This window comes from Rhodnius prolixus, unplaced genomic scaffold, assembly GCF_049639745.1.
Source record: "Rhodnius prolixus isolate KJV_2025 unplaced genomic scaffold, Rpr scaffold_7, whole genome shotgun sequence".
NCBI lineage: Eukaryota > Metazoa > Arthropoda > Insecta > Hemiptera > Reduviidae > Rhodnius > Rhodnius prolixus.
Window position 1 is genome coordinate 8,311,112 of NW_027411582.1, and position 13,369 is coordinate 8,324,480.

The 13,369-nt window shown below is 29.9% G+C and overlaps 1 protein-coding gene across 9 annotated transcripts in view; it reads left to right on the forward strand.

The window, feature by feature from the left end:
* Positions 1-11,089, forward strand: part of snu (ABC-type transporter snustorr) — a 146,663-nt gene extending 135,574 nt beyond the window's left edge. For 8 of the 9 annotated variants that reach the window (XM_074113796.1, XM_074113795.1, XM_074113801.1 and 5 more), the window contains 7 exons: positions 2,618-2,795; positions 4,299-4,414; positions 4,500-4,570; positions 5,546-5,634; positions 5,784-5,960; positions 6,046-6,132; positions 7,064-11,089. In XM_074113796.1, the coding sequence (XP_073969897.1) occupies positions 2,618-2,795; positions 4,299-4,414; positions 4,500-4,570; positions 5,546-5,634; positions 5,784-5,960; positions 6,046-6,132; positions 7,064-7,278 (933 nt within the window). In that variant the 3' untranslated portion in view covers positions 7,279-11,089. Of the gene's footprint in view, positions 1-405; positions 584-2,617; positions 2,796-4,298; positions 4,415-4,499; positions 4,571-5,545; positions 5,635-5,783; positions 5,961-6,045; positions 6,133-7,063 lie in introns of all 9 variants that reach the window. The other variant, XM_074113794.1, reaches the window with a different exon arrangement.
* The last annotated feature ends 2,280 nt before the right edge of the window (positions 11,090-13,369 follow it).

A 13,369-nucleotide genomic window follows, 5' to 3' on the forward strand; every position in this document is an offset into this window, starting at 1 on the left:
GCATAACCTGACAATATCTCTCTCACTTCTCTCGCTTTCTTGTGATCTTACAGCCAAGAAGGGACCGCGTACTCCAACAGCTTCCTCCGTGTAACAGTCCTAAAAGTGGTTTGCGAATTACTTTTGTTGCTATTTCCTAGTGTCATGAGAAAAGGAAATTCGTAAAAGAGGATACCTCAGCGAAGTTACCGTCCATTAACGCGATCTATTAAGTTTACCAAAAGTATTAGGCCAATTGTTAACCCTTTTCGCATTCAGATCTTTAATTTATCTAATTAATTGTTTCAAAAACTTATTTATTATTGCATCTTTACCCAGAAAACAGAAATTTTCCTTTGTAAATCACCATGTTACAAAAAAAAATGATTTATTTTCAAAAAAAATTTAATATTATCTGAAAATCAGGACTATTATACTGATTTGGATGCAGCAGTTCAAGCTATAAGAGATGGCAAAGTCTGGGGCGCTTTATACTTCAATGCAAATTATTCAAAAGAACTAATGGCCAGAGTTTTACTGGGGACTGGCGCCGATGAAGAGACTTTAGAACTTTCTGACATAAAAGTCTGGCTGGATATGTCCAGTGAGTTTTATTTAAAAAAAAAAAAGTGTTAGAAGAGATGTTAGCATTCCTGAATGTTTTAGATATTTATTGTTTTTTTTTTTTTTTTTTTTTTCACACACAATGTGCTCAAATTTACAAATCTTATTTTCTGGCTCCAGAATAGCTGCTGCTGGAATGTGATTTTGTTTGTCTAATATTTGTTGTTTGTCTATGTATTTTATTTTATTTTGCAATTATTACTTATTACGTTTTACTTATACTCGTATTGGCCCTTTACTGCTTAGTACTTATCTCTGTCCAATTACTACTTCAATTAAGCTTATTTTACAGTCTTTCTTTAAAAGTTCTTTGGAACCATTTTACTTTCTGTAGCCTTAGATTATTATAACCGAATGTATTTTAGCTTAACTTTTTAAAAAATACTTTTTCAAGACTTAATCAAAATATATAATTTTTAAAATGTTAGAAATAATTAAGAAAGATTGCTTTGCTTTAATTTAAATAATTAGGCATTTTGGTTAAAATTTGTTGAAACTTTTTTAATGCATTGGTAGAATCTAGATTATGATTTCAGTAATTAATTATATCTTGATTTAAGTTTAAAAAAAAAAATCAGGATTTCGTGTACTAACTTCTTGGACTGTAGATCTCAGTTTTTTTTTTTTTTTTTTCCAACATTTCCAAAGTATCTTGTGTATTTCGGACGAATTGATTTATGACAACAACTACAAAAATCTCAAAACAAATTTTTACTGTTGACACAGGCTTAACACGAAATGCAGAGAGTTCTTTTAGAACATTTGTAATTCCTAATCTACTTTCAATGTTGTTTAAAGTTATTGCGCTATTTAACCTCTTTCAGTTATTTCATTCTGTTGATTATTTCGACCGTCTTAGCATACTACTTTCTACATATTAATTTTTTTTTTTTTTTTAAATACTAGTTTCCGATTTTCATCCATCTTTAGAGATTGTGATTTAGATGGATGACAATTTTAAACCATTTAGAGTGAGAAAAAAATATATTATATTGGATGAAATCATTGATTTTAGGCAGCATTTTAGATCAAATCCAGCAAAGCTGTGTGTCCAATTTTTATTCGATCACGTCCAACTCTTTTGAAGCTTTTAATACCCAAATTTTTGATTGATTCTTGGTGTAATTCAGATTATTCGTGAACAAATAGAACAGTAAATGATATTTGTTTTGAGTAAGAAATTACTTAATAGGGTTTCATGGAGAATGGACATTGTTCCTTTTAGCTTATTCTATTCTTTGTATTAATTCGGATGGGTGCAAAATCAACTTTTGGATTTTATCTCCACGAAGTAGTTGGGCTCCTATAAATTTTTGTACTTCTCCCACTAAATCATTGAGATTTTGCACATCTCTTCCCATTATTGACCCTGAACCTGAGCTGCTTGGCAAGACGCTGTTTGTTTAGTTTCCACAAATGTTTTGCTGCACTCATTTATGCTTGTAGTTGAAAGCTGTCTCTCTCTCTCTTTTGAAGAACGCAGGATCTCTGGTTACAACTAGACGAAAAGTTAAATGATTGATTCCTAGCCAGTTCATAGTCCGGGTTTGTTGAATCAGGTCTATGCCTGGATTTTTGTCATAGAGTCTGCTTTGGCCGTTGTTTCTCTTTGATGCAGTAATGCTGCCACATATTTCAAGGAACTTAACGAAAATAAATGGTGTTTAATCCTGAAAAGAGATTCAGCTTAGGGAAAATGTGAAGATGAGCTTGAATCAAGATCACATTATTAGTAACAAAAAGAGGAAAGAGTTAGAGATTTAGTAGAAGTACGATTAATCTTATTAGGGTTTAGAAGTAAGCTAGTAAAACACTTAACCATCAGTGATTGTATGTGTTTAATCTAATATTGTGATACACAATATGTATTGTGTGTTTTTTGTTGGTTTGAATCCTGCATGACTGCACCAAAAAACAATTTTTTTTATTTAAAAAAAAAAATTGAATCCCTAGAAAAAAGAAAACAAACGAAATCTCCCTATCCAGTGTTTGTTTTAAAAACCCCCATTTACAGGACGAATATAGACGATTAGAGGATGCGTTAGACGCTGTAAAACAAGGTGACGCTTGGGGTGTTATACATTTCAATGAGAACTTCACTGACGCTTTATCAGCTAGGATGATACTTGGACAGACTTCTGATGAGGAGACATTAGAAGAAAGCCAATTCTCCGTTTGGCTTGATATGTCCAGTGAGTTCTGTCCTTAAATTTATTGTTTTAGTTATTTATTTATTTTGGTCGTAAATATTTACTTTTTTCCTAGCCCTCCTGCATGTTTTTATTTGTATTGGTGGTTGGTGCATCGTCTTGTGTAACTAAATTGTATTAAGTACTAATATAATTATTATTATTTACTAACTTGCACTTTGCAAATAGTTTTAATCTTAAATTTTAATTATTACTAGTTAATGATATAATTAATTACAGTTTGGAGTGAAGCTCAACCTTAACCATTCATTCCAACGTACAGGTTCAATTTTAATTAAAATTTGAGTTCCAAAGTATATGAATCAGGTATACAGTTTATAACAATTAACCTTGTATCAGATTTCATTTACTAAATGATTATCGACTCCAATAATCTTTTCTTTTCCTTTATATAACTTCGCGTTTTATCAGAGATCTTTTTATTAAATATTGTTTAAATTTAATTAAGGAAAGAGAAATCTTACGGATAAAGTACTAATTTGTGCTTAATTTTCAAACCAAGAATAAGTTTTTGGAAATCAAAGTCTGAACTTTCAAACAAGTTAAAAGACTTGTAATCCTCCATCTATCCGATGCAAAGTTTAAAAAAGTCTTCAAGTTCTAAAGATTTGTTCAAACTGAATTTTTACTTCTTTTTTTTTTTTTAAGGAACCTGAATACGGAAGGCTATTCGAAGGATTTAGCTTAATAATACAATAATTTATTTATGACATAATTGTTGATACTGATGATTTCCTGTATCTCAAGGTCGTCGTAAATCTGGCAAACGTTCTCTCCCTCGCTTTTATAGATTACTTAAGATTTTGAACCAATTTTCAGAATTCTCAGCTAATAATTAATATTCAAGGTTAAAGAGCTGAACTGTCTTTTGCATTATTTACAAGCAGCTTCACTCTAAATGTAAAATATCTTTTAAAAAGCATGAAGGAACAAAAAAAATAGATTAACAGCTCATAGTATTGTAGCTACCAGATAATTTGATATAAGAAATCATATTTCAAAAAAATAATAAATTATTACTAAATTTTGAAAGGAAGATTTCAGGGAATTCACTTTGTAAGTAAGTACAAATTATTGAACATAAATTAATAAAAGGATCGATATTATTTGTTAGTAAAACTGTAAATATATTGTTATCAGAAAATATTTATTTCAATTTGAATAGTCTCTTAATTAGCAATAATAAATTAATAATCATAATTAATAGGTTCTTCTAGAATGCTGGTGAATTGTGAATTTAAGAAATTTTGATTACATTTGCTTAATCAACTCTAATTTCGCTTTTGATTTTAATAATAAGTGGTATTTGGGAAATAAAGAACTAAAAATATTATTCTTTATAATTTTAATAAAAAATTTTTCACAAATAAGATAATAAAATAATCTTCTGCCTAAACAATATACATATATATTTTTTCATTTAATAATTTTTACACTTAGAATAATTAATCCTACTTTAATAGTTTATTTATTTGTTGTAAACAGATCAGCAGATAGGTCTAATGTTAAATAGAGATCTACAATTTGCTTATAGAACTTTTGCACAGAATATGTTGACTTCATGCGGAAACAATCCGAAAGTAGCAGATATACCAATACAGGTAAATTTAAATTTTCCAGAATTATTTATTAATATATATTTGTTAAAATAATTACATTTTTGATATATTTTTTTTTCTTTTTTAGTTTCAAGAACCAATTTATGGATCGAACGACCCAAGTTTTACAGATTTTGTAGCGCCTGGTGTAATTTTGACGTAAGTTCAATATAATTTGCACGCGTGTCTTATGGAAATTAATTTTGTATTCCTGTAAGAATACTATTATTTTTTTTTAATTTTGCCTCGCACCTTCTTTTGTCCAAATCAAACTAAATTGATGAAGTATAAAAATCCTTTAAAGCTGGGTTTAACGAGATTTACTGCCCAATGAAGTATCTTCTTCCATTGAAGTCTTCCAAATCCAGATATGGCTCAAACTGCTCTCACGAAAAGCACCTTTCACCAACCAGATGTACTAATTTTCCTGTAATACTTTCAGAATAAGGGATGCTTAATTTCAGAGTCACCGTTTTCTGGCTCTGTCGGGTTAATTTAAGATTGGACTTGCTAAATGAGAAGAATTACACGACAAAGTAAAATATTTTTCCACGTCTAGATAGATGCTCGCAAATTCTAGGTAGTATAGAGTGTGGAGTCCCAAAGGGTTTTGTCTTAATCCTAAAGGAATTGGTGTGGAACTCCTTGGATGAAGGCAAGAGAAAAGTTCAATAGTAGCCTTCTCGTTTAAATTTACAGAATTGTTCCATGCATTGTAAGTTCTTGGCAAAGGAGACATAGCCAGTTTTTCTAAGAATGAAAAGACAAAAAAATTGTAATGCATAAAGAGTAATATATCGGTGTAAAGAGTTTGTACTTAGATTTTAGCTTTTCGAAAAAAAAAATTGTTCAACACTTGTTTCAGTTTGGGATGTTACGAATACCAGTTGTCACAGACAAGTGTTAGCATAATTGCAATCATTCGCGGTTATTAAAAGGATAAGAAAATTTGGCTTCGCATTAGGACGAAGTTTATTTTCCCCTCTAAAGATTTTCAAGAAAATCCTTGCAATACACTTTGTTGCTTATCCCTAAACCGTTGAGAAATTGGTGCATAATGAACAAAAAAATAAAAGTTTTCAGTCTTTTATATCATAGTTTTATTTTGTAGCAATAAAGTTTATGTTTTTACAGAATTGTATTTTTCTTGGCTGTGGCTCTTACTTCATCAGCCCTTATTATTGAACGAATGGAAGGTCTGTTAGACAGAAGTTGGGTTGCAGGTATGTTCTAGTTAAAGAAAAAAAAAAAAAATGACAAAAAATTTCCCTCTCTTTAAACAAAACAAAAATTATTTAAAAATATATATATGAATATAATTTTCATTATTTTGTGTAATAATTATTATCATATTTCTAAATTCCCTCGTCAGGTGTGATGCCACATGAGGTACTATTTTCCCATGTGATCACCCAGTTCGTGGTGATGTGCGGACAAACAGCTCTGGTCTTGATCTTCATGATATCCGTATTCAATGTACAGTGCGAAGGCAACATCTTCTTAGTAGTTTTATTAACTATACTACAAGGTCTTTGCGGTATGTGTTTCGGTAAGTAATTTACTTTTTTTAATTTAGATTGTTTATTTTGTAAAATTACTTCAGTATTATTGCAAAATGTATTATTATTTTGTAGGTTTCGTTATATCCGCTGTCTGTGAACTGGAAAGAAATGCAATCCAATTAGCTTTGGGTAGTTTTTATCCAACGCTTCTTCTCAGCGGTAAGTAATCCAAATGGTACCATATGTTAGGTGTCCGAATCAGTTTAGAACTCCCGTCATCCCCTCTTTTCCAATCTAAATACGAGGTGTAGCTATTAAATAACAAGACTGTTGCGGTTATGCATGCGCCAAATCTTAACGACCGTCAGCTGTGCAGCGTAAGCCTTCTCTTTCGATTGCTGCCTCTCACGTGTTTGTAGAGAAATCTGGCTGACCGAAACCGTCGTTTGTGTAAGAGGTGTTAGTTTCGTTTTGCCGAAAACATGATACTGTACATGTAGTAGAGCAACGAAACTTATCTTTTATTAAAAGAAGTTTATGGCGATGAATGTTAATCACGTGCGCGAGTTTTTGAGTGGTCGCTCTTCCACGTCCAAAACGGATGAAAATATCGATTATAATTAATCAGCATTACTACCGTGAGATGCTTGCTCAACTCCGTGAAAAAGCAAGGAAAAAACGACCCGATTTGTGGAAGAACAAGACCTCAGGGTTCTCCATCAAGACAACGCTGCCGGCTCACACTGCATTGTCTGTCAAGAACAGTTTCTAGCCAAGTACAACATTCCAGTTTATAAGGCCATCCGCCTTATTCGCCTCACCTAGCCCCATGTGACTTTAGTTCTGTTCCCCAAAGTCAAATCTGCATTAAAAGGAACACGAAATTTCAGTCCGTTGAAACTGTGAAAGAAAAAGCAGCACGCGTCATACAGGAGCTCACAGAAAAAGACTTCCAGCACTGTTTCGAACAATGGTAAATTCGCATGGAGCGTTGTAGGGGATAGAGGAGGGGTATATATTGAAGGTGATAATAACTAAATATGTACAAAATTTAAAATAAAATGTTTTACAGCAATAGTCTCGTTATTTAATAGCCACACCTCGTAAATTCGTTGCATCAAAAAAATAATTCTTTAATTCTTGTTTTTAGGTGTAATTTGGCCAGTAGAAGGCATGCCAATCGTACTGAGGTATATCAGCTATTGTCTACCATTAACTTTGGCCACTACATCGCTCAGGGCGATGATGAGCCGAGGATGGGGCTTCGGCGAGCCAGATGTCTACTATGGTTATCTGTCGACAATTATCTGGATCGTAGCATTCCTTACGGTAGCGCTGATGGTATTAAAAATGAAAAAGGGTTAAACATTTCATTGTCTAATAACTTCTAGTCCCTTAGTTTTTTTTTGTTCAGTTTCATATTTTCTTTTTTTATCATACTCTCCTTTTTTAGTTTCTTTCTTCTTGCTGAATCCCTAAGAAAACTAATAACTTTTTTTTTTGTAATATTTCTTTTACATTCACTATTGCAACTTTTCTTTGCTTGTTTTTAATTGTAAATAATTATCTTTATTCCTTTTTGTTTTTTTTTCTTGTAAAGTGAACTGGGAAGTAGGAGATAATTTATTATCAAGCCAGATCATGACAGAATTTTTGAAAATTCTCATTTTTTTTACTTCTTTTTCTGTAGTTATAATTTGATTAAATGTTTTTTACATATTGTCCTATGTTTTATAGCAAGCATTTTTCGTAAAATACTTTTTTAACTGTTCTGTTCTGCGGTCTAAATTTTTTTTTTATTTTATTTTATCGTTTTTAGCTCAATCAAAACAAATTAACAAATAAAAAATGTGATATGTATTTCTACTTTTTGCACACCCATTTTACAGAAAAAAAGGAGCATATTTTCTTCTCATTCTTTGAATTTTTTCGCAATTTACCCTATTATTTGGTAAATTTTTAAGTCTTAAGATAAACTGTAATTAAAGAAATAAATAATGAATATATTGGCTGGGCAGTTGCAAGAATTATTTTCGTTGTGTATTAAAAAAAAATATATACATATATATAAATATTCCATACTTCTGTTTTCTTTGTATAAATAGCATTTTTTTTTTTTTTTTTTAATAATTAGAATTTTAGTTTAATTATTTTTATAGAGCTTATTTTTATTACTAGCATTCAATGCCATGAATTGCCTCTTTATTTTTTATTTTCGTCATTTTAATTTATAAAAAAGAAATTATTTGATTCCTCTTTTCAAAATTTAATTTTGACGGTTCCCCTTATTGAAAAATTGAAGTATAAGCTACTTACAATTTCTTTGTTTAAAAACACACAATGGTACATATATTATTTTTATTGTAAGACGAAATTTAAGAAAAGAATAATTTTAAGCTTATCACTTTATGTGTTAATTTATTATTCAATTTTAAAAATGTAAAACAATACTTTCTCTTTAATGACGAATAAGAGAAAGTAAAAAAGAGGAATTGTGATAAAGACCAGATTTTTAAATGTGAGGAATACGATATTTTTTTTTTAATGAAATGTATGTTGGCAATTGTGTGACTGTTTTTTTATCATTGTTATAAGAGTGAAAGGTTCTTTAGTTTTGTTCTTGTTGAAGTCAATGATGTTGGGTGACATGAATAGTAAGTGAGTTTATGCTCAAAGCAGTTATCTTTGAGCTTTTTTATTTACTGGTTAAATTTTATTTAACTTGGACTAGTGCTTTTCTGGCTTAAAAAAAAAAAAAATTGTGTTATCTTTTTCTTTGGTCGAATTTTTAAAATTGACAATTTAAAGATTTACATATGACCAAATTTATGTTACTGAAGAGAAATGTTAAAATAGTGGTATTTTGAAAAGTAAGATTTTTTGATAGAATTTGAGCTTTCCGTAAGTACGAAAAATATTTATATTATTCAAAATGTATTTCAATATTCAAAGCCGTGATTTCATATTAATTTCAATTTGAATAAGTTCTTTTGAGTTCAATCCTAAACCGTTGTTTTGAACCATAGTGCTGGGTGAAGTTTGGTAATTCTATTCAAGTACATTTAACCGTTTTAAAACACTTAGTGCTGGTACTTAAGCGGTCGCTTCTCAACTATTGACATTTATATGGTGTAAAAAATCTCCTTAAGTAGGGAAATACCTATTCATATAAGATGAATATATTTTATTAAAAGACGAAAATCGGTTAATATTTTCTATGTGCCTCTTTCCCTGAAGTAATTGTTTTTTATTATTTCAAAATGAGTTCTTGTTTTCCATAATAAGCTGAGGGGTTTTTTATTAACTTTATAGCTAACAAAAATTTCAAGAAGAATTTATTATAAATATTGTATTTGAGATTCTCCAGTAATAATAAATTAGCAAGTGGATTACCGTGTCCTAATGGGACTGTGGAGAAAACCACGCCTGGACCACAATAATGGTCTCGAGAAGTTACCATCGATTGTAACCGTTTTCAAATTCATTTAGGATTTTCAAACCTAACTTGTTAGGAATTATGGTCGTTTGAATTTGCTGTTTATGAATTGTGTTCCTAATCAATGATTTGAGACCCTAAGCTCCGATCTTTTCACCATGTGAGTTTCCTTACCAACCGTAAACTGTTTTTATTTGGTCATCACAAAAAGTATATTATTAGGTGGGTAACATAAATATTGTCAATTTTAATAAGGCAAATAAAAAAAAAAGAGCGTTACTGTGGCCTTACGACCATGGTTTTATTATTGATGGTGATTATATCCAATATCTACTGCTTTAGAATTAAATATCTTTAGTCTTTATCCTCTCAGACTCAAGAGAATTTCTAAAAGCTTTCCCTGCTTATCAAGGCATCCAAACTAACCTATTTCAAAATAACTTATTCCTTTTAAAAGTCTTTGTTGAGGTAAAAAGAGATAGATTTGACCTTAATATCAAATGTTATGGATATCATCTTAGCGGTTGTTTTTATCACTTCTATTTTTGGTGTAATAGTGACAATAAATTAATAAGAAACCTAAAATAGTTAAAAATGGTGTTTTTTAATGTCCTTTTCGAAATAAGAATTGTTAGAACATTTATAAGTTTATCTTCAGTCTCAATTGAGAGTAGAACATTAAGTTACATCGGAATAAGGGGTTCCCTGAAAATTAAATATACGTATGTATAAAATTCAATTTGAAAAACTTGTATTGGTTACCTTAGCGTAGAGAATTATATACTAGTTTTTTTTTTTTGTTCAGACCGAAGAAAACGGTTATCATCAAGACGCTAAACGGATTTATTTAGTATTTATTTCGGTTCTGCACTTAGGATGAAATTTTTCTAAAGTTTATTTTAGTTCTAGTTTCAGAATGAAGATGAGATTGTTCAATGTTCGAATCGTCTGTTATGTTGAAAAGATTTATTCAATATACCTACCATTCTGAGTCCGTATTTTTCACTTCTTACGAACTCTTCTCAAAACTCCCTCAACTGTCAAATAAATATTAATTTATGTCGATACTTCTTAATTCTTGCTTATATTGTGGTACTCAATATTCATTCATATCACTCAAGAATTGATTAATTTTTTTTTTGTTTCCCCCCAAATATTTAACTGTGATGTGTGTGGTCTTGGTTTTTAATTGCTCATTAATTATAATTTACGTAGGTATATATATATATATGTATTACAACTTTTTACCATAGATATTAATAATAAAAAATTGTTATAAATAAAATTATATATATATGTGTGTGTGTTTTGATATGTACATAATAATATATATAGTTTTTTTTTTTCAAAGAGGCAAATTTTATATGATGGAATGTAAAACTGCAATTTTAAAAAGAGATTTATTGTTTATTTGAAAACAAATTCATATTCTCTATTAGTATTGTATAAATTTCAATGAAAACACACATGAAAATAAAAAGTTATATAATAAAAGTAAATAATTATGTATGTTAATCAAAGGAAATGAAAAATATTTGTAATTAAAACATCTGTACGTTTCCTTAGAATTTTATCATTTTATTAAAACGTAAAATAAAGGAAGTTTTAGATAGAGAAAAGGAAAATAAAATTTATTTATTTAGTGTTTTAAATCAATCTACCATTTTTGTTTTTTGTTTTGTTTTTAGTGTGTAAAATGTATCAAAGAAAATTTTAAAATAAAGAAATTTGTAATATTTATGAAGTTGCATGTTAATCTATAAAACGCCATTCTTACATGACTTTCCATACTGCTTTGTAATTTAAATTCTTGCTTTCTTATAAAACGTTCCCTCATTTTATTCAAAAATAATTGTCCAGCCTACATCCAACGTTTTCGCCACTTTTACTTACATCGAAAAAGAGACATACTACGTTACTCTTTCTAGAAACTAGCCCTCAAAACTTCATTTGGGACCAACACAAGGTGGGAATGAGGATGACAGTATCAATAACAATGACGCTGTTACATACAACAAGGAAGAGAAGACGTATCGGCATCTTAAAAAAAGATTGTGACTTGCAATCCGTAAGTCATTCTCCAAAGCATTATGAACGACCAAATTATTAATTTTAATACAGTCTTTAAAGTTATACCACACCAAACACATAGACACAGCTAATGAAAATATATGTAAAAAAGAGAACGAATGTAAAGAGCATGTTTTTTTTTACTGTTTTAAAGATTTCTTTTAAAGATTCCCTTAATTTCCCATTTGTTAAATTATTAGAATCACATATTTATCAATATTTTATTTAGTAATAATTATTTCCCTGTACAAATGAAATTATTCGTGTTTCATACAACAAATTCGCGCCCCCCCCCGTATAAAATACAATTCCAACTTTATAGTTCTAAATCATGCACTAAATACAAAACCCTTAACAAGTACTAGGTTTCATTAATTTTTGTTTCATCATTTTGAAAAAATAATTTACAATTCATTAACATTTTGAATAGCACCTATAAACACCAAGTAACCTTCCTCATTCAGTCAGCCAGTGTAATGCGAGGTGGCAACATAAGTGAAGTCGATGTAGATACATTATTCCGATTTATCAATCTCTGATGATGGTTTAAAGGTCAGAAACCTGTCAGGGTTATTATAAAAATGCGTGATACGACGAATAAAATCAAAGTTCTCAATTATTCGTTTTCAATTAGTTGAAATTCCATATTTATTTTGTTGGAAAATGCTTAAATAAAAATAAACAGTATTTTATGAATTGAGTTTAAAATTAATTCAAAACTCTTAAGAAAAACTGAATAATTATTGATGAATCTCATTGAAATGAATTCTCATGTTAATAGTAAAGACAAAGTAAAGTTGATTATCAGATTTAAAATTGGTAAGCATTTTTCCTCAACACTATTTAGCTTTAAGGAATAGATGGCTTCGCGAGCTTAGGTGTCGACATTCTTTAGTGGTGATTAGGGATCCAGTTAGGACATTACCAAACTTCAGTAGAAAGTGAATGATGTGATAAAGAAATAATTTCTTCTTGTTATTCATCTCTAGTGTGATACCTGTGGAGGAGTGAAGATCCTTAGCCTGCATTGTTTTGTACTTCTGTTGAGGAAAGAAGTTGAAAAAGTGACTGGGAAATGCTATGACACAACGATAGGAGAGGCAGCAGCTAGAACATGTATTGTAATTGCTGGTGAGTGCAGATTTTGTTTTCAATTCTATTCTTTCTATTATAATAATATTTTCTTCAGAAATTTAGGACTTTCTATTGAAAAAATTTAGCTATGGTTCCTAGAAAATTCTACTGCTATAATTCAGATTGGATAGGCTAGAATTCGGATCGATTCATATTGTCAATAAAATTGAGCGATCTCCCTCAATGGAAAAAAAAATTGTAATGCCTTGTTACGATATCTTTGTTTATATTGTTATACTATTTCTAATATATTAAATATTTATATTACTAAACATAAACAATAACAACAACTCTTTTCATTGAAAACTAAACTCAGAGACTAGTTCTCCATCGAGTCCTCTGCTATATGGGACAAACGGAAGATAAGTTATCTTGAATTGAGAAATTTAACAAACATTTGATTAGTAGAGATATCATTCCAAAAGGTTACTCACTCCAAATTTAATGTCAATTATAGGGATGTAGTTCAATAGGTTGCACTAAACTATATCTTAATTTCAAGCGTCACATCATGGTAATATAATCAATTTAGAATCGGTTTTAGATGAACAGTGGCCCTAGGCTATTCCACTTATGGAGGCCCTTTCACCTCCCATTTTTAAGTTTGTAAATTACATGAGAGATAATAAAATACACCACTACATTGATACATCACTAAAAAAAAGTGTTTTAGTGTTCACTGTTCTCAGAATAGTATAATTTTAATTTTGCTAACAATTTGAATGTAGGCCCTTCTTGATCTTGAGCCCCTAGGCTGAAACCTAGTTAGCCTTTAGGAAAATCCGGCCCTGCTACCATGCCATTATGCATGAAGTT